Source organism: Lithobates pipiens, unplaced genomic scaffold (assembly GCF_037356315.1).
Source record: "Lithobates pipiens isolate NorthernLeopardFrog02 unplaced genomic scaffold, aLitPip1_a1.2 Scaffold_8, whole genome shotgun sequence".
Classification (NCBI taxonomy): Eukaryota; Metazoa; Chordata; class Amphibia; order Anura; family Ranidae; genus Lithobates; species Lithobates pipiens.
This window is the reverse complement of record NW_027507903.1, coordinates 295,884,228-295,907,395: the sequence shown is the minus strand read 5'-3', so window position 1 is coordinate 295,907,395 and position 23,168 is coordinate 295,884,228. Positions and strand designations below refer to the sequence as shown.

At 45.1% G+C, this 23,168-nt stretch overlaps 1 protein-coding gene and 1 long non-coding RNA gene across 5 annotated transcripts in view; one reads left to right on the top strand and one right to left on the bottom strand.

Annotated features, from left to right (window-relative positions):
* The window catches only part of LOC143962977 (uncharacterized), a 45,406-nt gene extending 34,298 nt beyond the window's left edge, over positions 1 to 11,108 (top strand). Inside the window, exon 2 of the long non-coding RNA XR_013270851.1 lies at positions 10,605 to 11,108. This is a non-coding gene — a long non-coding RNA (uncharacterized LOC143962977). The remainder of the gene's footprint in view (positions 1 to 10,604) is intronic.
* NSD1 (nuclear receptor binding SET domain protein 1) overlaps positions 7,879 to 23,168 on the bottom strand; it is a 108,044-nt gene continuing 92,754 nt past the window's right edge. For all 4 annotated transcript variants that reach the window (XM_077472502.1, XM_077472503.1, XM_077472501.1 and 1 more), the window contains 3 exons: positions 15,539 to 15,645; positions 14,538 to 14,724; positions 7,879 to 12,348 (listed from right to left, as the gene is read on the bottom strand). In XM_077472502.1, the coding sequence (XP_077328628.1) occupies positions 10,886 to 12,348; positions 14,538 to 14,724; positions 15,539 to 15,645 (1,757 nt within the window). In that variant the 3' untranslated portion in view covers positions 7,879 to 10,885. The remainder of the gene's footprint in view (positions 12,349 to 14,537; positions 14,725 to 15,538; positions 15,646 to 23,168) is intronic.

Below are 23,168 nucleotides of genomic sequence, written 5' to 3'. Positions count from 1 at the left end.
TCAGTCAATAATACCCCCATGGAGCCACGAACGGGTCTGCCGCGTCCACCCAGCGATCCTTTGACCTGGCCACAAACCTCTGTACCTTCCGATTGAGTGGACAAGCCAGGAGATTCACATCTGGTGTGCCCCACGTTAGGCAAAAGGAGCCGAAATGCATCCGGATGTAGCGACCATTCCCCTTGGTCCAGCATCCGACGACTTAGGTAGTCCGCTTGCCAGTTTTCTACGCCCAGAATGTACACGGCCGACAGAGCCGGCACGCGTTGCTCTGCCCACCAGGGTGTGAGCGACCTACAGTGCTGTAGCCAAGCTCCTTGTTCCTCCTTGATGGCTGACATGCACCACTACTGTGGCATTGTCCGACTGGATCCTGACCAGATGCCCCTGCAGCTCCTGTGACCATGTGGAAAGGCACCGGCTGATTGCCCGAAATTCCAGCACGTTGATCGGCAGGCGGGATTCTTCCTGGGTCCACCGACCCTGGGCTGACTGTACGCCCCAAACCCCCCCCCCCCCCCTCAACCGGTCAGGCTGGAGTCCGTTGTGATCACTGTCCATTGAAGAGAAAGGAGCGACTTCCCAGACCGAAGAGCCGGCAACCTTAGCCACCAGAGCAGGGTGTCCCTGACTAGCTGGCTCACTCGAATTTGACAATCCAGGGACAACGGAGATTTGTCCCATCTTGACAGGATCACCTTTTGCAAGACTTGAGTGTGGAATTGAGCATGCGATACCTCCTCGAAAGTGGCTACCATGAGACCCAGGACTCGCATGCAAAAATGCAGCAGCGACCACCAACAGCTTCACCACAGCTTGAAGAGTCTGTAGCTTGTCCCAAGGAAGAAAAGCTCTCGCCTCCGAGGAGTCCAGAAGCAGGCCCAGGTACTCCAGGCGTTGAGTCGAGTCGGCACCTAACACTAACTTCTGTAGGTTCAGTACCCAACCAAACTCCCGAAGAGTTTGCATGGTGATTGCCACACCCTCTCTTAATTCTGAGGCGGAAGCTGCCCTCAGAAGGAGGTCATCCAGGTAACCCACAATTGCGATCCCTCGCTGCCTTAGCAAAGCCAAAATTGGGGCTAGCACCTTGGTGAAGACCATCTGTGCCAACGCCATGCCAAAAGGGGGGGGGGGGGGGAGATCTACAAATTGGTAGTGCTCATCCCGACTGCAAATCACAGAAACTTCTGATGGTTGATGCATATGGGGACATGCAAGTATGCGTCCTTGATGTCCAGGGATGCCAGAAAATCCCCCTGGAGTGCCGCAACCACTGAGCGAACTGATTCCATCCTGAACCTTTGTACTTTGACAAAGCAGTTAAGGGCCTTGAGGTCCAGGACCGGACTGACCCCTTCCTTCTTTGGGACTACATACCGATTGAAGTAGAATCCCAGAAACATTTCAGGCATCGGTACAGGCACTATCCCCCCCTGTAGCAGCAGGTCATTTACTGACCCAAACAGGGCCTCCCAACGAGCTGGAAGAAGATGAAGGTTGGAAGGAAAAAATATGTTTGGCGGACAAGAAAATGATCTTGTACCCTGAGGAAACCAGTTCACAGACCCACTGGTCAGAAAGTAGGGAGGTCCACCGGGCTGCAAACTCCCGAAAAACACGATCCCCCACCCGAGGGTCGGGCAGGAGCAAAGCTTTATGCGGTAACAGACTTGCTTGCAGGATTGTTTGGCTTGCGAAACCAGGGACGCTTTTGTCCCTCAGCAGGCACCTTGTCGGACTGGGACTGCTTACCTGCCGACCCAGGCAAACGAAAGCTTCTGAGCGGAAAAGGAGGGCCCTTGCCTACGGCGTGGCTCCTTACCTTTTCTGGACTGTGGGAGTAACGTACTCTTACCCCCAGTAACATTCTTAATAATGTCATCCAGCAAGGCTCCAAATAGCAAGTCCGCCAGTGCTTTCTTAGATGCCTGGCCCACAATCCAGCATTTTAGCCAAATCAGGCAACGTAGCACTACTGCGGATACTGAGGCTGTAGAGAGCAAGGGGTCTGTATCCAAGGCCGCATCACAGACATACTTAAAGCCCTGCACCAACTGGTCCACCAGCTCCATGCAGACCGGGGGAGCCTGTTGCTTCTCCAATTCATTGTGCAACAATTTAGCCCATTCAGTAAGCATCTACGACACCAGTGCCATGGCCAACACTGGCCGCGATGCTGACCCCATCACAGTAAACATGGATGGGCAACCACCTCGGCCCTTCTGTCAGCAGGGTTCTTAAAAGCAGGAGTCCCTTCCTCTAGAATCGTGGTTAGCTTATTTCCCACACACCGCTGTAATAAGTGCTCCTACAAGCACCCTTTCCTGCACTGACCTGGCCACGGAGTCATCCTCACTGTCCGAATGGTCCTGGTCCGCATCCTCTGATACACCTGAGCAGGGGGCATCTGTCACAACAGGGCCTGAGTCTGAATCAGAGCTGTCCCCAGAAGGCGGTGGGGGGAGGGGGTGTTTTTTTAACCCCTTGCGCCTGCGCACACTTCCACCCTGGCAACAAAGGCCTCCAGGACTGCCGACAGAGCGTCCATAGGCAACGCAGGTGCAGGGGAACCAGTTGCATTAACAGTGATGTCTGGGGAAGAAGCGCCAGCTTCTGACGCTATGCTGACCGACGCTTGCCTGTGACCACTTAGGGACCCAAGGCAAGCCACACAAAAAGTCCACCCTCCTAGCTGCCACAGACTGAGGGGCCCCCCCCCGCAGGACTCACCACCCTGACCCAAGTGCTGTGCTGCTGCTGGCCGCTCTCCCGTGTCACCCACAAGGTGTGTGTGGAAAGCACGCTGTTCTAGAATGAAACGAGCACCCAGCGCTAGAGGCAGAACTAGCCGAGGCTACTAGAAAATGGCCGCCTCAGCAAAAACATCTGAGGGTGCCAATAAAATGGCCAAACTACTAGAAAACGGCTGAAAGACAAAAAACTGTCTGTGGCTACAAAAAAAATGTCCGCAGCCCCAGGAAAATGGCCACAGAGCACACAGTGGCCTCCTCATGTCTCATACAGCACCAACACCCCACCGTGGCCCAGAAATGGGGAAGAGGACGAGCGGACCCCCAACATGCAGCGTAGCCCCCTGCCAGAGACTACAAGGATCTATATTATCCAGCCTGTCACCCAGCCCGGCTGTTTATTGTAGAGCACAGGAAACAAAAATGCAGAAAAAAGAAAAAAAATCCAAGGACCAATGGTCCCACCAGGAGCCAGGTCCTTCTACACTAGGCAGAAAAAAAAACAGCTGCTGGATGCAGTGTGAGGGGTTATAGCCAGTAGAACCACCCCCTGGGTGGTACTGTGCAAGTGTTGCTGTTTTTAACACTTTCTGCCTAGTCCTCTCCTAAAGGGGCGGTATTAACCCTACTGTCAAGAAGAGCTGCTGTGTCCGTCAATGAACGATAGAGAAAAACCAAAGCCTCCCTGACCCTATCCTGGTGCCATACTCACACAGGTACTCATTGATGGCCTTCTGATGCTTGTGCAGCTGCTGCACCATTGGCAACGTTGAGTTCCACCTGGTGGGCATGTCACAAATGAGGCAGTTCTTAGGCAGGCTGCCTTCCTTTTGAAGGTCAGCCAGTCGACCACTGGCATTATATGACCGGCAGAAATGCCTGCAGACTTTTCTGGCCTGCCTAAGGAGATCCTGTAAGCCTGGGTACCTGCACAAGAACTGCTGCACCACCAAATTAAGGACAGGGAACATGAGTCAAGTGTCCCTGTCGGAGGGCAGAGAGGAGGTTGGTGCCATTGTCACAAACCACCATTCCTGGCTGAAGCTGGCATAACGTCAACCACCTGAGTGTGCCCCTGCAAAGCTGACAATCTCTACCCCAGTGCGGCTCCTGTCCCCTAAACAGACCAACTCAAGCACCGCATGGCATCTTTTTGCCCGAGTGCTTGCGTAGCCCCTTGAACGCCTACGGAGCACCTCTGGTTCTGAGGACAAATCTCCAGAGGAAGACGCCATAGAGGATAAAGAGGAGGAGGAGGTGGAGGAGAGGGGTGTGGCAGAATCACCACTACTAGCATTTTGGAGGCGTAGTGGCAGAACAAGCTCCAACAATACTGCACCCCGTCCTGTATCCTTCCCAGCTGCCAGCAGAGTTACCCAGTGCACCGTAAAAGAAAGGTAACATCCCTGTCCATGCCTGCTGGACCAGGAGTCAGTGGTAATATGCACCTTACCACTGACCGCCCTGTCCAAAGAGGCCAAGACATTGCCTTCCACATGCCGGAAGAGAGCCTGAATGGCCTTCCGTGAAAAGAAATGCTGTTTGAGAACCTACCACTGAGGTAACGCACATTCCACAAATTCACGAAAGGGGGTAGAGTCTACCAGCTTAAAAAGCAGCAGTTGCTAGCAATTTAGCCAAGCTAGCATTCAGCCGCTGAGCATGTGGATAGCTGGGATCAAATTTGTTTCTACGGTTTAGCAACTGGGGTAGGGAAATTTGACTGCTACAATCGGATCTTGGTGTAGTGATAGCAGATTGCCCGCAAGTACTTGGCACACCTAATTCTACACCTTCACTCCTCTCAATGCAGGTTTCTGAGAGGACTGAAGGTATAGTGGGGTTGGAGATCCCAGCTGATGAGGAGCAAAGAGGTCAGCCTTGTTCTTTGATGTGGGTCTTTTAAGTACTGTTGCCAACGGACTGCTTGGGAGGTCGACATGTGTCTGGTCAAGCATGTGGGGCCCAAGGGGTTGCAGTTTTGGCCACGCTTGATATGCTTCAGACATGTTGCAAGCAGCAACGGTGTGATCTGCTGCACAAGTATCAAAAAAGGCCCAGAACAAAGAACTTTTCAAAATACGTGGGGAGTCAGCCGCGCCCTGCACATGCAGAGCTCTGCGGTGTGATGCAGTCGGGTGGCTGCCCTTAAGCTGGCCCCTGGAGGAAATCTCGCCTCATTGGAGATGTGCCTCCTCCTCTCTTCTATCAGGCACCCACGTAGAGTCAGTGACCTCATCCCCTCCTTCCTCGTCACTTAAGCAAACCTGGCAGTATGCTGCAGCTGGGGGGAACAAGACTGCCAGTTTCTTGTCCTTCTTGGGCACCCCCTCTCATTGGGCTCAGGCTACTGCCTTCCTCAACCCTGGTAGTATCATCGGAGCCTTGAAAACACTGCACATCCTCCTGCATGTACCAGACACTGTGGTCGAACAAGTCGAGGGACTCCTCTGTGCATGATGGTGGGGCTAGGGAAGGAGTGACTGATGACATTGAGCCTCTTTGACAGCTCCCATGGGAAGGAAAACTACTGTCACCCAGGCTGAGAGGATGAGGACGGCTTAGTTATCCACTCTACCAACTCTTCTGCATGTTGTGGATCAACACAGCCAGCTGCTTAAAAAAACAAACAAAAAAAAAAAAACACACAAGCATGCACCACGGCCATGTCCTGACGATGCACCGTGTCCACGATCAGCACTGTTGGCTGTAGACACAGAGCCTGCTTGCCCTCTTTTAGTGGCCTGTGGGCGTCTGCCTCTCCTCGGTGGCCTTCCAGACATGCTGTACAATTTTATTAGCAAAACACCACCTGACGTTTACTAGAAAAAGTACACCAGGAATGGCCTGCTGTCAAAGATAGGCTTGACTAGAATGTAGTGGATATAGATATATACATACACACACACATATATATATATATATATATATATTTTATGCACTGCAGATCACTGAATGACCTGCCTGAAAGTATATTAGTAACAGTACACCAGGAACGGACTGCAGTCAGATATAGCTAAACTGGATAGTGTAAAATATATATACATATACACATACAATATCTATATATACACACATACACACACCTGGATGTATATATACATATAATACATACACTAACTGAATCGCCTGCCTAACCTAAATTAAATGACTCTCAGTCAAAGCCAGCAACTCACTACACAGGGCCGACGTACAGGCGGCCTTATATAGTGTGGGGCGTGGACTTAACCCCCTGAGCCATAATTGGCCAAAGGCACCCTGCCTTTGGCCAAGTATGGCTCTCTTTGCTGACGGAGCTGTGATTGGCCAAAGCATGCGTGTCATAGTGCATGCCTGGCCAATCATCAGCCAGCAATGCACTGCGCTCCTGCAGTGCATTATGGTCCGCTGGAATTTGGCACAAACGACCCATAATGTTCGTTTTTCATTGAATGGGCGAACAGCCAATGTTCAGAACAGAAAGCTCATCCCTAGAAACGAGCTACGATCACTACTGGATGCAGCATAGTTTGTTTTCTTTATTTCTACTGCATGCATGCATTTCCTGATAACTTTAGGCCATGTACAAACCAATTTTTGTCTTCATCATGGCTAGTAAAAGTCAGTATAAAGAACATCAGTCTCCGCAAGCCCTCACATGCTTAACGTGACTGGAAGGGTTCTTTTTTAACACAGCAAATACATCATACTTACCTCCACTGCGCAGCTCATTTTGCACAGCGTGGCCCCGAACCTGCTCTTCTGGGGTCCTCCGGCAGCTCCTCCCCACATCAGGTAACCCCCTAGGAGAAGCGCTCTTCCAGGGGATTACCTTGAGGGTGCTTTCCCACATTCAGCATCCATAGAGTGCGAATGCATGACTCGGCCCCGCCCCCACGTCATTGGATTTGATTGACAGCAGCAGGAGCGAATGACTGTGCTGCTATCAATCTATCCAATTAAGAGCTGAGAACCCAGGCAGAGAGACAGCGTGTCCCTGTGGGTCAAGCTCCCTGCAGGGCTCAGGTAATTAAAACGGGCACGGGAAGGGCTGGTCACTGCCAGGTGTTTTTTCACCTTGATGCATCCTATGAATAAAAACAAAACAAAACACGTAGGTTTATAACCCGTTTAACCACTTCAATAGTAGGCACTTTCACCTGCCCAGGCCCATTTTCAGCTTTTAGTGCTGTCGCACTCTGAATGACAATTGCGCTGTCAAGCAACACTGTACCCAAATTAAATTTTTATCGTTTTAGACAGCTCTCTTTTGGTGGCATTTAATCACCACTTTTTTTTACTTTTTAGCTAAAAAGTGGAAAAAATTAAAACGTTTTCGTTTCGGTTATAAAATTTTGCAAATAAGTAACTTTTCTTCTTCACTGATGATCAGTGTAAACAATGCACTCACTGTGCCTGGACAGACTTGCCAGTTATCGGCTCTTTTCTGCACAGACACAGCATGTCGGGAAAGCAATACCAATAACCGGCAAGTCTGTTTATATGCGACCAGCTGATCACATGTAAAGGGTCGCTGTGATTGGCCCGTTACCATCCAAAAGGATACAGCTGTCCCAGAGCATGTCCCAGGGGGCACACGCACTGAAGGACATCCTTCGAGAACTGGGGGCCCATGCTGTAGCAGTCTTTGGCTATAGCACAGGCAGGAACCAGTTAAAGGCCAAATTTACCTTTTCTAGAAAAAAAGCCTATGTAGTCAAAGGGTCCCAGTAGATATTAAAAAGCTATGCAGCTTTGTAAAACGTTCATTAATTATATTGATATACCCGTAGACCATTTTGGCACCCTCCCCCCTCCCCAGAAACATGGCTGAAAAACTCCCAGTTAGCAATAAAAAATAAAAAGGCAGTTTACTTTGATTATAAAAACATGATTTTTAATGTTTTGCGCTTGTACCTGTGCACTTTCCTACTGATGTCTACTTTCCTGAACACATGTAAACACAAAGAAACGTGTAAAATTGTGGTTAAAAGACCACAAACAAAAATCTAAAAAATGCACACGCGGACTCATGTGACCCCCTTAGTGAGAGCTAGCAGTAACCTACTGCAGAAGTATATCAGTGATGAGTTAGCAAAATTGGAATCTGAATGGAGCACCCTCCACTGCTGGACACTTCAGAAAGGTGATTTCCACAGTTTATTTGAAATTGGAACATTCCTTTAAAGTGAAGTTACTGTAGTGTAATGAGATAGATATAAGTCTTCCTCCAAATGGATTACCTGCCGCAGGCTGTAATAATCCATTTTCTTCAGTCACACAAACACAAATCAGTACAAACAGGAGGCAGGAGTAAATTTAAACTTTACAGTATTGTGTTTTCTTCTATTTACAAAGAATTACAGTACATTTTCAGAGAAGGTGCATGACCACCTTCTGCTAGGTGACAGGAAATGCAAAAACCTAGTTACACAGAAAAAGTAAAAAGGTACAAAAGAAAAAAGAAAAAAAAAAAAAATAGTGTGAGAAAACCTTTATCATCATACATGCCGCCATCCCAGCAAATGGACAGAACTGTATCCCATATCCAGTCAGCTATACTCAACTTCCATTTACACAGCAGGATGGTATAGAAGGTCAGTGAGGAACTTCAAGAGATGGGTAGCACCAGTGAATGTGGAGTGATGGACATGGTGGTACACTGAGGTTGTTAGTTTGAGTGTTCAGTCCTTGAATCCATGTCAGTGTCCATATCTCAAGCCAAATAGGGTATGCAGAAATACAGACTGGAATAATCAGATGGCAGGGACCATGGAATGTCTTCAGTGCCTGGATGTGTGGTATCTGGATGTATGGTACTGTAGGATTGATCACTAGTATAATCACAGGTAAAGTCAGTCAACACAACTTTTCTGCTATGTATACGTATCTCTATAAAGTTAGCCAACCCATAAGGGATCTCTTCTTATGCGTACTTGTCACAATTTTTGCTGCACGTTAAAGAATGCAAACTAAAAAATAAAAAAAGCTGCAATTAGCATAGCTATGAGCCTCTTAAAAAAAGAAAAACTTCAAGCTGACTTCATAGAAGTAATGATTTTACACTAGAATTCTGAGTCACTTGACAAGACTCCAGTCTCAAACCATTGACATGCTCTCAGACTAAGACAACAGACAAGATATCGCCTACACACAGCAAAGCACACACATACACTGAACAAAGGGAACCCACACCACCTACAAGGCTGAATAGTGATCAGTGGTTATAGCTCATCTAACAGCTCTGCTGGGGGCAAGAGGTGGACATGTGAACAGGTAGAAAAAAAAAATAAAAAAATAAAAAAAACTGTCAGCAATGCAACTAAAAAGGGAAAAAAAAAAACAAACAAAAAAACATGGAAACAAAAGCCCTGTCATTCATGCACTTAAAAAGGGTTTAAAATCGTCTACTTTATTGAAAAAATAATAAAAGGGAGTCCTTTGCGCTCTGACCCATATTACTAAACAAACATATAAAAAGTTCACAGAACTAAAAGGGCAGAACAAGGGGGGGGGGGAGTTAAAGACTCAGCTTGTGTCATGGAGGCACTGGTACAAACACCAACACCATGACTCACAAAAGGTGGTTTAAAACAGAATACAGTAAAAACATGAAGCACAGCTGCCGATAGCACCATGGTTCCCAGCTTAACATTGCTCAGATTCAACAAAGGCAGATGTAAGCTTAATGTGCAGACAGGAGGTTGACACAGCACAATGTGCACTTCGAACTGGGGCTGGCCCAGTCATTGGCTACTGCCAAAAATGCCTGTAAAAAGCAGACAAGTTATTTTTCCCCACGTTTCTCTAGACAGCTTCCATAGCGCTCTTTTAAACATGTCATATGATCTCTTACTTACAGCCTTGAGATATCCATTGGCTTAGTATCACCAGCCTACTTAAAATCTGTCACAAACTATGCACTTCTCCAATGATGGGAGAGAGAAAACAAAAACGAATGTAACTAGATGTCACTCCATAACAAGGGATTTAAATCAATATGCAGTTGGAAGGCATGACCTGCATATATTTAATACTGAAAGATTATCCTTCCAGTTAAAGGTTTCCACATCTTGTTGCAGAATGCCCATTCAATGAACAAGATCCCTCCCTCCTAAGCCTCACCCACCCAATTCCAACCATTGCAAAGGGTCTCATTCTAACTGCTTCTCAATCAATCCACTTAATCTTCACTGCAGAATATGCCGGATGAAAGACTAAGGGACCCATTTGATTGGCATTGCCACGCCTGGAAGGGGTGAGAAGTAAAGTCATGGAGCTGTAATGCACATTATAAGGAAAAGCTACACACACAAATAGTGGGGATGTAACTCACCTACATTCTCCCATAACTGAACACTTTGGCTGGGGTATTTGGAAACCCAATTACCCAGGCTACAGTGTTTATCCCCCATGTATCGTTCACTATTAGTTCAAAATAAAAATAGGGCAACTTTTGTTACAAGGCAGAAAAAGGATGCCTTCTGCCCAGTTCAATAGAATGACTCATGTTAATGCTTAATACTGCAGTCCCAATACTTCAATTGATCCAAATAAATGTAAATAAGCATTAACAGTAAAATTATGCATTAACACACATCCCATTTTTTAAACAAAATCAGGCATGCAGTGACAGATCAATTAGAGACCAATACTAAGCAACAATGGAACCCTCAACCAAAGAGCACACATCCAATTTTGAGGTCCCGTTGGCAATAAAAGTTTCCTAAAAATCCTCAGCTTAAAATACTACACATCATTGTAATAAGGCACCTCTCTATTTCCTTGCTGCCACGCTCCAGACTATTGTTTGTAGACTCAAAACATTGCCAGAAGTGCCTTATTGCTGCTTTTTTTTTTTCTTTTTAATAGGCCACAGCCTTTTTAAAAGGACAACAGTTGTCATTTCACGAATACATAAATCCTTAATGGTGACAAGAATGGAGCAGTCCGCTCTCAGCGATGGAACGACCAAGTCTAACTGCAAAATGTCATCAGCTAAAAGCAAATCAAAAAATGTAACAGTCTGCATGCTGTGTTTACAGTGCGATGACACTGCATCTATTTTCTATACAGCCATGGCAGCTCAGTCCACACAATGCTTTGCACTTTGATACGTGATGAGGCACAAGTTCAATTTGAAGTTCTACATTTCACTTCTTTTCAGGTGCAGTGCACACAGCAAGACCTTGAGAAGCCCTAGATGGGGTTTGCGCCTGGCACTCTGTAGAAGGTTCCTGCTCAGCAGAAACACCTGCCCCTTGTTGATCAGAGAGAGACGTTTCTTCAATGCAGTATATAGATGGCAAATATTCATCTTCTGAATCGCTGTCATGTACTTGAATAAAAGTTTTGCCAGATGCAGAACGAAGCCTCTCTTTGGCAATCCTAGTTTGGTCTTTTGAAGTAGTGGGGGGTGTTTGTCTACAATTTACACGTTTCCCTAACAAGCTTTCAGATTTCTCTGCTGTTGCACCAGCGGACCATGTTCCTTCAAGGGTGCTTTGTTTCTCCTGAGATATATGAATGGGCGATCTCTGGGAAGAAGTCTTAGACTGCTTTTTGCTGTCCAAACCATTGTGAAGATCACTAGCACGCCCAGGCCTCTCTTTCATTAAACCAGTGCTCGCCTTTTGGCAGGGATCTTTAGGCTCCTGATTAGGTGTGACGGGGGGCAATTTTTTCTGCAAAGGAGTATTACATTTATCTACAGAGGTATTAAGGGGTAGTGTCCTAGAAGGTTGAGGTTGTGGGTCAAGCTGGCTTTTTTTCACATAATCCGATTTTCCAGCGAGAACTTTTTCATCAGCCAAAACAGGTTTGCCTGCAACAGCCTTGTGTTTTACAGCAGCCGTCAAGTACACCTTCCCGGCCTCTGCCGGTAACTTTCCAGCTGAAGACAACACCACTTTCCCTGCATGTTTTCCTGTAGGAGATAGCAGCACTCTACCAACTTGTGAAGAATTCTTTCCTACAGGGGCTAGCAGTACCTTCCCAGCAGACAGACTTTTCTTTCCTATAGAGGCCAGCAACAGCTTCCCAGTAGATAAAGATTTCTTCCCCAAAGAGGCCAACAGCACTTTTCCAGGAGGCAACGTCTTTTGTGTGGGAGAGGCCAGAAACAGCTTTCTACCAGTAGACGACTTCTGGCCTGCAGAGGTCAAAAGTATTTTGCCAGCAGACAGAGACATTTTATCCGAACACCCAACTAAAACCTTTCCAGGAGGCTTGGTATTTTCCTCTAGAGCCAGGAATACAGGTTCTTGATCACCAGTTAAAGAGGAACTCAGCAACACTTTTGTCAGTTTGCTTTTCTTATCGACTAAGGAAGGGCTTTTTTCCTTGGAACTGTCTGTTGCAGCTTTGGTGGCAGAAGGTGGCTGGATAGGATCACTCTTTTTGCTAGAAGGGGATTCAGATTCACGAATTTCACCAGGCTCCAAAGGATTAGGCCCACATGGGTCATGCTCAGTGCAGGATAATCGTCCATCAAGCTTGGAGATAAATAGCATTCCCTCACGGTGAACTTTGCAAAAGGAGCTGGGGCACATCTCACAGAAAGAAGCTGCCTCTTTGCTACACACATCGCATTGATGCCACGGACATTCCCACTTGCCTAGTAAAAAGAAGGAAAGAGTCTCATCAACAAGTTTATAAAAGTTTTGTGTGCCTAAATAAAACAAAATAAAAAGGTTAACGTCAGGGTATCTGAAACTACAGATGGTGCAGATATACTGTAGATTGCCAAACCATATACAGTGCAAAAACCTTTCCTGAAATTGTAATCAAAGCAGATCTTCTATTTTTGTATCTTTGTTCCAGATCTGTGCAGTAATCCAGTATGGAACTTATGCTCTTTGTACCTGCAATAGTTTGCCACAATAAAGACCATTTAGTCCCATTCACTCTCATTGTGCATCATAACTGGTCTTGCATCCACCACCAGTACCGATTTCTGCAGGCAGCTGGTTTGAGAATCTGCTGGGTTCCACCAACAGCTCTGCCCTCTGCCAGGCTATGCGCAACAAAGTAATAAATGTCATGGATACTTTTGAAAAAGGTAAAGTTTGTGTTTGGTATTGGGTGCACACAAAGTAAAATTTATAGCCTTTGTGACTAATGAAGATTATATCTAAATTAAAGAATTCTTTCCAGAAGATCATCTTTATTCCAATCACTATGTCAGGAATTTTGTGTTAAAGTAGTTGATAAATTGACAAGGCCCATGGCAGGAGGTGTACAAGCTTGGAAAATGGAAATTATACCAGAGTGTTTTTTTTTATTATTGTAAAGTCTAGAATAGACTACACAGAACAGGTTACAGTCAATGATTGAAAGAACAATACAGGCAAACATAACTAATTGCACTCCCACACATTAAAGCACAGTGCATTTCGAGTGTGGGAAATTGCATGGTGCAATTAAAAAAAAAAAAAAAAAAGTATAGGGAACTTTTCCCTGCATTTCTCACAGGTACAGCAGCCCAAATGAATGGACTGTGCCTGTGCAACGCAGGCTGCAACAATCAGATAGGTGTGAACCTAGCCTTAAGGTTGGCAAAGTACGTTTTCATGCTCTTTTGCCTGTCTGCTTGGCCACAGTAAAAATATTATTTAAAAAGTTTAAAATGGTTGGTTACTACAGCCCCCTTTCCCGTTGATCCACACTGGGCACTGTGGACTCTCAAGGGAAGATCAGTGAATAATAGAAATCACAGCTATACCTTGAGAATTATGTAGACATAGGTGTAATTGGCTTAAAGGAAAGGACATTAAAAGTTATATACCGTATACACTAGAGTATAAGCCGACCAGAATATAAGCCGACCAGAATATAAACCGACGCACCTAATTTTACCACAAAAAAAAACAGGAAAACTTATTGACTCGAGTATAAGCCTAGAGAGGTAAATGCAGCAGCTACTGGTAAATGTCAAAAATAAAAATAGATGGCAATAAAATTATATTGAGGCATCAGTAGGTTAAATGTTTTTGAATTATTTATTTCAATGAAAAACTGTAAACTAGCTCTGTAAGTGGAAAATAGGGTCAACAAAAACTAAGGCTACGTCATTGGTCACAGCCCTGGAGAAGAGCGGGAGAAGAGTGGCCGTATCAGACATTCATCTGACAAGGATGCAGTGTGCCCCAGGTACCAGCACACAGAAGCGGGCAGTTTCTTGCCCAGTATAGCACGGACAACACAGAGGCTGCCGGCATGCAGGAGAAAAGAGCAGTGATATCACCAGTCATAGGACCACCCACAGAAGATGCAGGTGCCTGCAGATGAGTGCACTGGAGAACAGGCAAGTGGGACCCTCACTCCAGTGAAAGGGGGGCCTTTTTCAGCATAAAAAATGTGCTGAAAAACTCGGCTTATACATGAATATATACACGATGTGTGGTGATGCTTTAATTTGGAGATAACTAAAAACTTCCAATGTGGGTTTTTGTAGTTTCAAAGCTAAGGATTTAGTTAGGAGTAAGAAAATTGTAAATATGTTTAAAGCCACTTGGTTTCATAAAATTCTTTACCTCCTGTCATCTTGGACAATCAAATATCTGCCTTGGTGCAAACAAATTATAGATTTTTAGTACAAGATTAATATAAAAATGTAAAGTACACCTGAAAACATTAAATGTTATAATAGACATCTAGTGGTGTCATCTCTCCCCATTTGTGTTGACTGTCCATCTCAGAGAAGATGCCAACCACTGACAGTGAAGCAGCTTTCACGAACAGCGCACCATCGTTAAGGGTTTATACGAAGTATCAGTACGATACCTTTCAGCAATGTTTACTTACCAGCAGGTCTACGTGTTAAACTTAAGCAGTCAGCGTGATAAACCTTGGGGCAGCCTGGTCTTTTGCAAGTGATAAGCTGGCCTCCATCTCCACAGCTGAAACATTCATCTTCATGCTCCTTAACCACCTCATGCTTTGTGCGCTTTACATACTTCCTCCTGGCCCGGTCTTCAGACAACGGCTGGTTCTTAAATACAGAAACAAATAGGCAATTCAGTCAGTTTGTCACTATGGTTTAGATAGATTTACAGAAAAAAAAAGATATACAGCTAGAGAGGGTCCACGACCGCAACTAGAAAAAAAACATTACTAGAATTCTGATAACTGAATTAACACTTTAAACACAAAGTGTATAAAGACTGGATACCTTGCTATGATATCTTGTCTTCAACCCACATATTTAAATTAGAACTAAAAAGCAAAAAACTTTTTTCCCCAATTTTGGATAGAGAGGGTTAGAACCCATCAGATTTTTGTCAGCTGTGTGCCATAAGGGGAGATTTATCTTAATTACTTGTCCTACAGCCAAAACAGGAAGTGAGAGGAAATCCCTCCGAACAGAGAGTCCTGTGGTGCCCCCCTTGGAAGATTCCCTCTCCGATGTCAACCTACAATTTTAGATTTTTTTTTACTTTCGATAATGTTAAATAGGACAAATAGTAATGCATCTTCCCAACAGGAGCAAAAGTTTTGCCTTTAGTTACATTTTAACCAAAATGTGCAATTTGTCTACTTAGCAGGGGACCAGACAAGAATTGCCTCTTCTCTCAGACAGTTGGATAAGTGACTTGTAATAAAATGTATCTAATCTAAAGTATGTTGCAAAAAATAAAAAAGTAAAATTAAACTACAAAACACAGCAAATATGACATGGTTTAAAAAATAAAAATGGGTTTGAAAGGGCACGTGTGAATAACAGTCTTGACATATCATCGGGGGTGGGGGTGAGACATACAATTATACATTTCCTTTCTGTGCCATAATTCAAATTAAAAACACACCTTGGGTCTGACTCCTAGAAAACCACTGCAGTTGGGTGCACCACATTTACACACGGTCTTTCCGTTTCCCAGACATTCCAAGTTATAGTTGAATGTTAATTCGGTTCCTGAAAACAAAAAGGTAAGAATGACTTAGAAAAACTGAGAATTTTGACATACCTGTAAATTTCTTCTACAGCACAGGACTTGTATTTATATACCATGTGTTACATGCAGGTTACCAACAGGTGAACAAAAAAATAATAAAAAAAAATAAATAGGGCTGAGCTTAGAGTGTACCCATATAAGCCTGTTCATTCTGTGAGACAAACAATAAGAAATAATTAGGACACCGAGGGGAGGGGCCAGTGTCCTGTACTGTGTTCCAAAAGAAAAAACGGATTTACCTGCAAATTCCATATCTTGGAGTACAGTATAGGACTTAATATTTATAGACCAAGTTATAGGCTGGTACGGTCAGATGACTGGTCAATGGGCAAAGCTTATGAGCACACATTAACTGGGCATCCCCCTGTAAACCTACCTCACTCTGAGTCCTCAGCTCTGTAGCAAGCAATGCAGAATTGTATGCCTCTTGCGATTTTTTGTAGAGCAAACGAGGCACAGTTCTTAGTGGAGGGAAGGCATTGATTAGCCTGAACTGAGACTAGTGGATACCTAGAGCATCTGAGGCCAGAGCTAGAAGATCCCTGGTTCTGGATACAGAGGTAGCTTGTTGTATCTGGAGACTAGATGTGTACATCTGGAGTCCTATGCCTGGCTTATCAGAATTGAACACATCTGAATGAAGAGACCATTCCCCTTGGTCCAAGCAGTGGCAACTGACATAATCTGCCCGTCGGTTGTCTACTCCTAGGATGTGAACTGCAGAAAGTACTGGACAGTGGATTTCTGTCCACATCAGACTCTTGTTTGTTTCCATCAAGGTAGCCAGGCTCCTCGTGCCTTCCTAATAGTTGATAAATGCAACTGTGTTGTAGACGTGGGGTCCAGTGCTGCGTAGAGACAACATGACCGCTCTGAGCGCCAAGATTTTGATGGGAAGTTTGGTCTCTTGACCATGTTCCCTGAGCTGTCAAGAATTGGAAGACTCCTCTCCAACCTGACATACTTGCATCTGTTGTAAGAACTTTCCAACTGTAAAGAAGGAATTATTTTCCCACCATTAAGAGCTGAAGTGGTGATCCACCAGGACAAGGACATTCTTGTTTGGGTAAATGGGCGCATAGGTAGATCCAGCCTGCTTTTTCCATGCCAACAGAATGATTCATTGGAGAATTCTAGAGTCCAATTGGGTGAAATGTACTTCCTCAAAAAGGAGGCCACCATTAGACCCAAGGTTTTCATGGTAAATATCACTGTAGGATTTTTTTTTTTGGATCCCCGCTGTCAAGCATGAGCCCAATGAGAATTTTTTTTTATTTTTTTGCCTGGAAGAAGGACCTATCCAGGATCAGACCTAAATACTCAAGGCACAGACGGCTGGAGAGCAAATTTGCCAAAGCTAATCACCCAGTTTGCTGATGAGGTGGGTAAATTAGCACATAAAAATCAATATCTTGGATGTCCATGGGAGTGTTTGAAATTTGTTGAGGGATTTTAAGTAACTCCCTTGAACCCTGTCCTGAGGCAGTACTGGTACAAGAGGTGGTTCAGGATCTTTTGCAAATCTGACTGCCCTTGCAGTGTTTTTGGGTTGATTTGAAAGAAGAAAGCACTGAGGTGGTAGAGTTTTGAAATATATATATCTTGTAACCTTTTAAAACCTCTAGAAGACAGAAGGTGGAAACGCCACACACCAGGAACATAGCCACAGAAAGGTAAAGATACGTCTTCAGCCTGAACTCCTGGCCATGCTCTTCTCCACCACTGATTGAACAAACAGGTCTGGAGAAATCGGTCATCCAGAGAGATGAAAATGGCCACAGACATCACTCCACTCTTAGAAGTGAGGGTGCCCATTCATTGAGAAAAGGGCTATGGGAAGGGCTTGATGGCCTTTTTGGGCCAAGTCTTGTGTCAAAATGCGCGGGTTGGGGGGCCTATCCCACGGTGATCGGGGATGGCATGTGTCCCTCGGACATAGCCCATGCGCGATCAGGGTAAACAGCCAATGAAATTGTCCGTTTACCACGATTGACTGTCCAATCACAGCTGATCACAAATATAAACAAAGAGCGTTTACTAGGAGATCTCTGCTTCTCTCCCACCAATTGTGTGAGGAAACAGCAGGGATCAGAGAGTAGATTACAGTCAGATTACTGTATTTTACACCTTACTGTTCACCATACGCCGCCACCCCCACCAATAAAGAGAACCTATTACCAGAGTACAGTCGTACAGTCACACAGTCCATCTGGATCTGTCACATAGGCCCGCCATCAGTACCATTACAAAGGCCCGTCATCCGTATCACCAGCAGTATATCACACAGCACTGCCATCAGTACCACCAGCAGTACCATCACACAGGCTTGACATCAGTGACCTGTCAGTACCACCACACCAGTACAGCCATATGTATCGTCACACAGGTCCACCAGTGACCTGTCAGTACCACCAGCAGTACTGTCACACAGGCCTGCCATCAGTGCAGTCATGTCCCAAAGATTTTTCACACCTGAGGCGGCATATATCATCCTTACTAGATTGGATGATGAGAGCAGCAGGGAGCAACATCATCCGATTCTGGTTAAGAATTCGAGCCAGTAAAGAGTAGTGGATTTGGGACAGAGTCAGCGGAGGAAACCGTCCCTCCTAAAAAGGATAAGGAGATCAGGACCAAGATCAGAAGGACCTGCCTACCACCAGACCCCAGGAAGAGGAGCCCATAATATAATAAAATTATATATATATATATATATTTATATTTATATTTCTTCTTAATTTTCCCCAAGAATTGTGGGAAAGAATTACAACTTTAAAAAAAATAAAAAACTCACCATGCCTCTTACTAAAATACCTTGGACGGTCCTCTTTGCAAAAAGGGGTCATTTAGGGGGTATTTGTACTTTTCTGGCTTGTTGGCGTCTCAAGAAATGAGATAGGCTGTCAGTACATCATATGTGATCAATTTTCAATGATTGGCACCATAGCTTGTAGACTAAGGGCCGGTTCACACTGCAGGCGAGGCGAGGCGACCCCGACTTGCCTCGCCGCGACCTGCAGCGGCCTCGGCGGCGACTTGCAAATGACTTCTGTATAGAAGTCAATGCAAGTCGCCCCGAGGTCGCCCGAAAGTAGTACAGGAACCTTTTTTCTGAGTTGGAGCGACTCGAGTCGCTCCTCTCAGAACGGTTCCATTGTACAGAACGGGGGCGACTTGCGGGAGCGAGGCGAGTCGTGTCGCCTCGCATCGCCCGCTGTGTGAACCGGCCCTAACTTTCACACAGACTAATACACTACTTTGAGATATTTTTTTATCAAACATATGTAGCAATATAAATGTTGGCACAAATATAAGAAAAATTACTTCTTTGCAAAATTTTACAATAGAAGCGAATTAAAAAAAAAAAAAAAAAGTGTGTTTTTTTAAATGTTTCTCTTTTTTTCACTCATATCGCAAAAATAAACCCAGTGGTGATTAAATACCACCAAAAGAAAGCTCTGTGCGAAAAAAATTATAAAAATTTTTGCTTGGGTACAGGGTAGCATGACTGAGGAAATTGTTAAATTGTGAGAGCACTGAAAGCTGCAAATTGGTCTGAGCAGGGTGGGGTATAAGTGCTCTATTGAAGTGGTTAAAGAAAGAACAGCTTCAGCAGGTACAGCGAGATTCAGCGGTGACGCCGGACGCTTTGTGTACTGTTTATTTTACTCCTCTTATATGCAAGTAAAATTACTTTTCTAATAAAATAGAGTTTTTGGATGTTGCGCAATGAAGCACTCATTCTCTTCATATGAAAGTTTGAATTAACTCATGGCTGCAGGTGTAAAGCCCTGCTTTGGTTGTCTGAAGCTGGTCCAAGAAGCACCTGAGGTGATTGTATACAACTGCCTGGTTTGGTTTAATATATGCCTGAAGATAGGACTAATGATACTTACTTTTATTTTTAATTCTGTTATATTGATTTACTTATGCATTTGATTAAATATGTAAAGCACTATAAGCGCACTTTAAGAGTACGCCACACCATTTTGTTTACAGAGGTTGCGCTGATGCCGATACACTGCTTCTGTGTAGCCATTCGAGGTCAGTAAAGTTTCATTAAAGAATTAGAAGATAAAAATCTAAATCAAATTTCTGATCTAAAAAATAATAAATAAAAAAAAAAAGTGGAACTGATTTCACTGGGAAGGAGAAGATGTCCATCACCTACAGAAACTAGCATAAAAACGAAGACTCATGATGGTGGATTAGAATTATAGGGGAGGTGCCCCAGAGAGCATGTCCTCAAAACCTTGCCAGTGTCCAACCACCCAAAGGTACAAGCCTATAGCATATGAATAAGTTGCCCGTGTTCTGTATTGTATGATTAGGATACAAACTTTCATCTTGGTCCTCAGTACTATCCTCCCAAAATATCCTAAAATAAGGGAGATTCTGCTTCTGAATCCTTAACTCTGTCGGGGGAATAGAGGACGTGTAGTATTTCTAGTCTCTGGAAATAGAATACTTTAGAAGCGCACAGAGTCCTCCAAATAATGAAGAGCAATATGATTTTTAGACAGAATGCATGGCGCATGTCTTGGAAGGAACTAGATTCAAATAAGGGGAGTCATAACAGGACAATGGAAACAGCCATCACCCTGAACCGTGTTTTGAGTTTTCTGTAGGCCATCTACAGAACACATGCATTACGGGCTCCTTTTGTCTCAATTCTCCTGTGCCTGTAATCTGCCATTACTAAGTAAAGGGGGTACACAGTGGGATGCTCATTAAATGGAGGTCGGAATGGGTGAAGTTTTGCGTTTCCAGATAAAGGAGCTGCTATAACCAAGGTGCTGACCATGTTCTTGTGACCGTAAAGCCATGTGTAGCAGAAAAGGAGGGCAGGAATGCCTCATCTGAAGTGTGACGCAGTCACCTCATCCTCCTGAGACAGACTAAACAGTAGGAGAAAAAAAAATAAGTACCGTATATACTCGAGTATAGGCCGACCCGAATATAAGCCGAGGCCCCCAATTTACCCCCAAAAAAACTGGCAAACTTATTGACTCGTGTATAAGCCGAGGGTGAGACATGCCTGTCCATCCCTGTGTGTGTGTCCGTCCATCCCTGTGTGTCCGTCCATCCCTGTGTGTCCGTCCATCCCTGTGTGTCCGTCCATCCATCCCTGTGTGTGTGTGTGTCCATCCATCCATCCATCCCTGTGTGTGTGTGTCTCCATCCATCCATCCCTGTGTGTGTGTGTCTCCATCCATCCATCCATCCATCCCTGTGTGTGTGTGTCTCCATCCATCCATCCATCCCTGTGTGTGTGTGTATCCATCCATCCCTGTGTGTGTGTGTGTCTCCATCCATCCATCCATCCGTGTGTGTGTGTCTCCATCCGTGTGTGTGTGTGTGTGTGTGTGTGTGTGTGTGTGTGTGTGTGTGTGTGTGTGTGTGTGTGTGTGTGTGTGTGTGTGTGTGTGTGTGTGTGTGTGTGTGTGTGTGTGTGTGTGTCCAGCCTACCTGTGTCCCGAGCCTTTGTCCCGAGCCTCCGTCCCGTGTCGTGCCTTGCCTTCGTCCCGTCCCGTCCCGCCCCGTGCCTTGCCTTGCCTCCGTCCCGTGCCCTCTTCGTCGGCGGCCATTGTAAAATTCAAAAGCCGCGCCTCCTCCTTCGCCTGTGATAGGCGGAACACTGAATTTCCCAGCAGCCTGTGTTCCGCCTATCACGGACGTCGTATCATCCTCGTCCGTAGTACGAGGATGATACGACGTCCGTGATAGGCGGAACACAGGCTGCTGGGAAATTCAGTGTTCCGCCTATCACAGGCGAAGGCGGAGCCGGAGGCGCGGCTTTTGAATCATAGAATGGCCGCTGTCTGTCTGCTCGACACGCTGATCGAGCGGGCAGACAGCGATGACTCGAGTATAAGCCGAGGGGGGCACTTTCAGCCTCAAAAAAGAGGCTGAAAATCTCGGCTTATACTCGAGTATATACGGTAATCTTTAAATTGCCAAAGCCAAGAAACGGAGGAACAATGGCAGAGGTTACCACAATAAAGTGAACATCACCCAAAACCTCTGCCCAAATCAATGCATAATGTGCTAATTACTGCAGACAGTGTTATTAAAAGCCAGGAACAGTTGTCAACATACAGGGAAATCCAGTTTAACCTTATGCACGATGCTTGGCCTACTAAAGGTCAGTGGTGGTTGGTGGTAAACAGTGCACCCACAGCTGCCCCCCAGTCAGTGCGGCTGCCTCATACATGGCGGGCAATCATGAGCAGCTTCCCCAGGGGCATCATGGCAGCTTCTCTATCCCCTGCCCAGCGGCATTCATCTCCTTCCTCCTCCTCGGTAGCCAATCATGAAATGGGTCTCAGACCCACATCCTGATTGGCGGAGAGGAGATTCACTTTGAGAACAGTAAATATTTATTCGCTGTTCTCACACCTGGGTGGGCTCTGAGCGCATTCTCTGCACCCCGATCCCACCCTATTTTGAAGCCTATTAGAGCCTCTGGCACCACACATTGGAATCTATGCGCCCGACATCCTGAAAGGGGCCGGATGCATCATGGACCGCTCGTGCCCCCTTAATGGAAGGGCCTCCCCCGCTACAGGTGCAGGCTTCACTCATCAGTTGGCATACCCTTGAAGGAATCTTCAGGTCTGAGAACCATACAAATGGATCTTGGCCCTGGACCTGTATGTATGTATGTATGTATGTATGTATGTATGTATGTATGTATGTATGTATGTATGTGCGTGCGTGCACACACACACACACACACACACACACACACACACACACACACACACATATATATATATATACACACACACATATATATACACATACATTATATATATATATATATATATATATATATATACACACACACACACACACACACACACACATACATATATATATACACACACACACACACACACACACACACACACACACACCATCTTCCAGTGCGGCAGGGTTAAATTGCTAGGGGCTGCCGTAGCAAGTGTTTAGTCAGTGTCCAAACACCTGAAGGTAGCCTACTGTAAGATTAACAGAGCTGATGTTTTAGAATAAAAAAAAAAAAAAAAAAAAAAGAAGAAGATGGAAGGAAGGAAAAAGAGCATTCCTTGGGAAAATGCTACACAAAGTGCAAAGTATGAGGAAATTCTGCTTTTCCAATAGTTTGGCTCCATTCACACCAATGCATTTTTCATGCTTTTTAAAGAAACGCACGACACTTTATTTTTTTTAACATGGGTTCCTATGGAACATGTTCACATCAATGCATTTTTTGCCTCTGGGTTTTTTGGAAAGGGTCAGGGACTTTTTTTAAAACGCAATACAGTGTGCTTTGCTTTTTTTTGGTTCAATAGATTTCAATGGAGAAGCGGCAGAAAAGCATGTAGTGCGTTTTTACCACAATTTGCGTTTTTAAGTTTGGCCAACAACAAATTTGAAAAATTTATAGCGTTACTCATGTAACTTTAGAGGGGGGGGGGGGTCCGATATAAATTTGCAT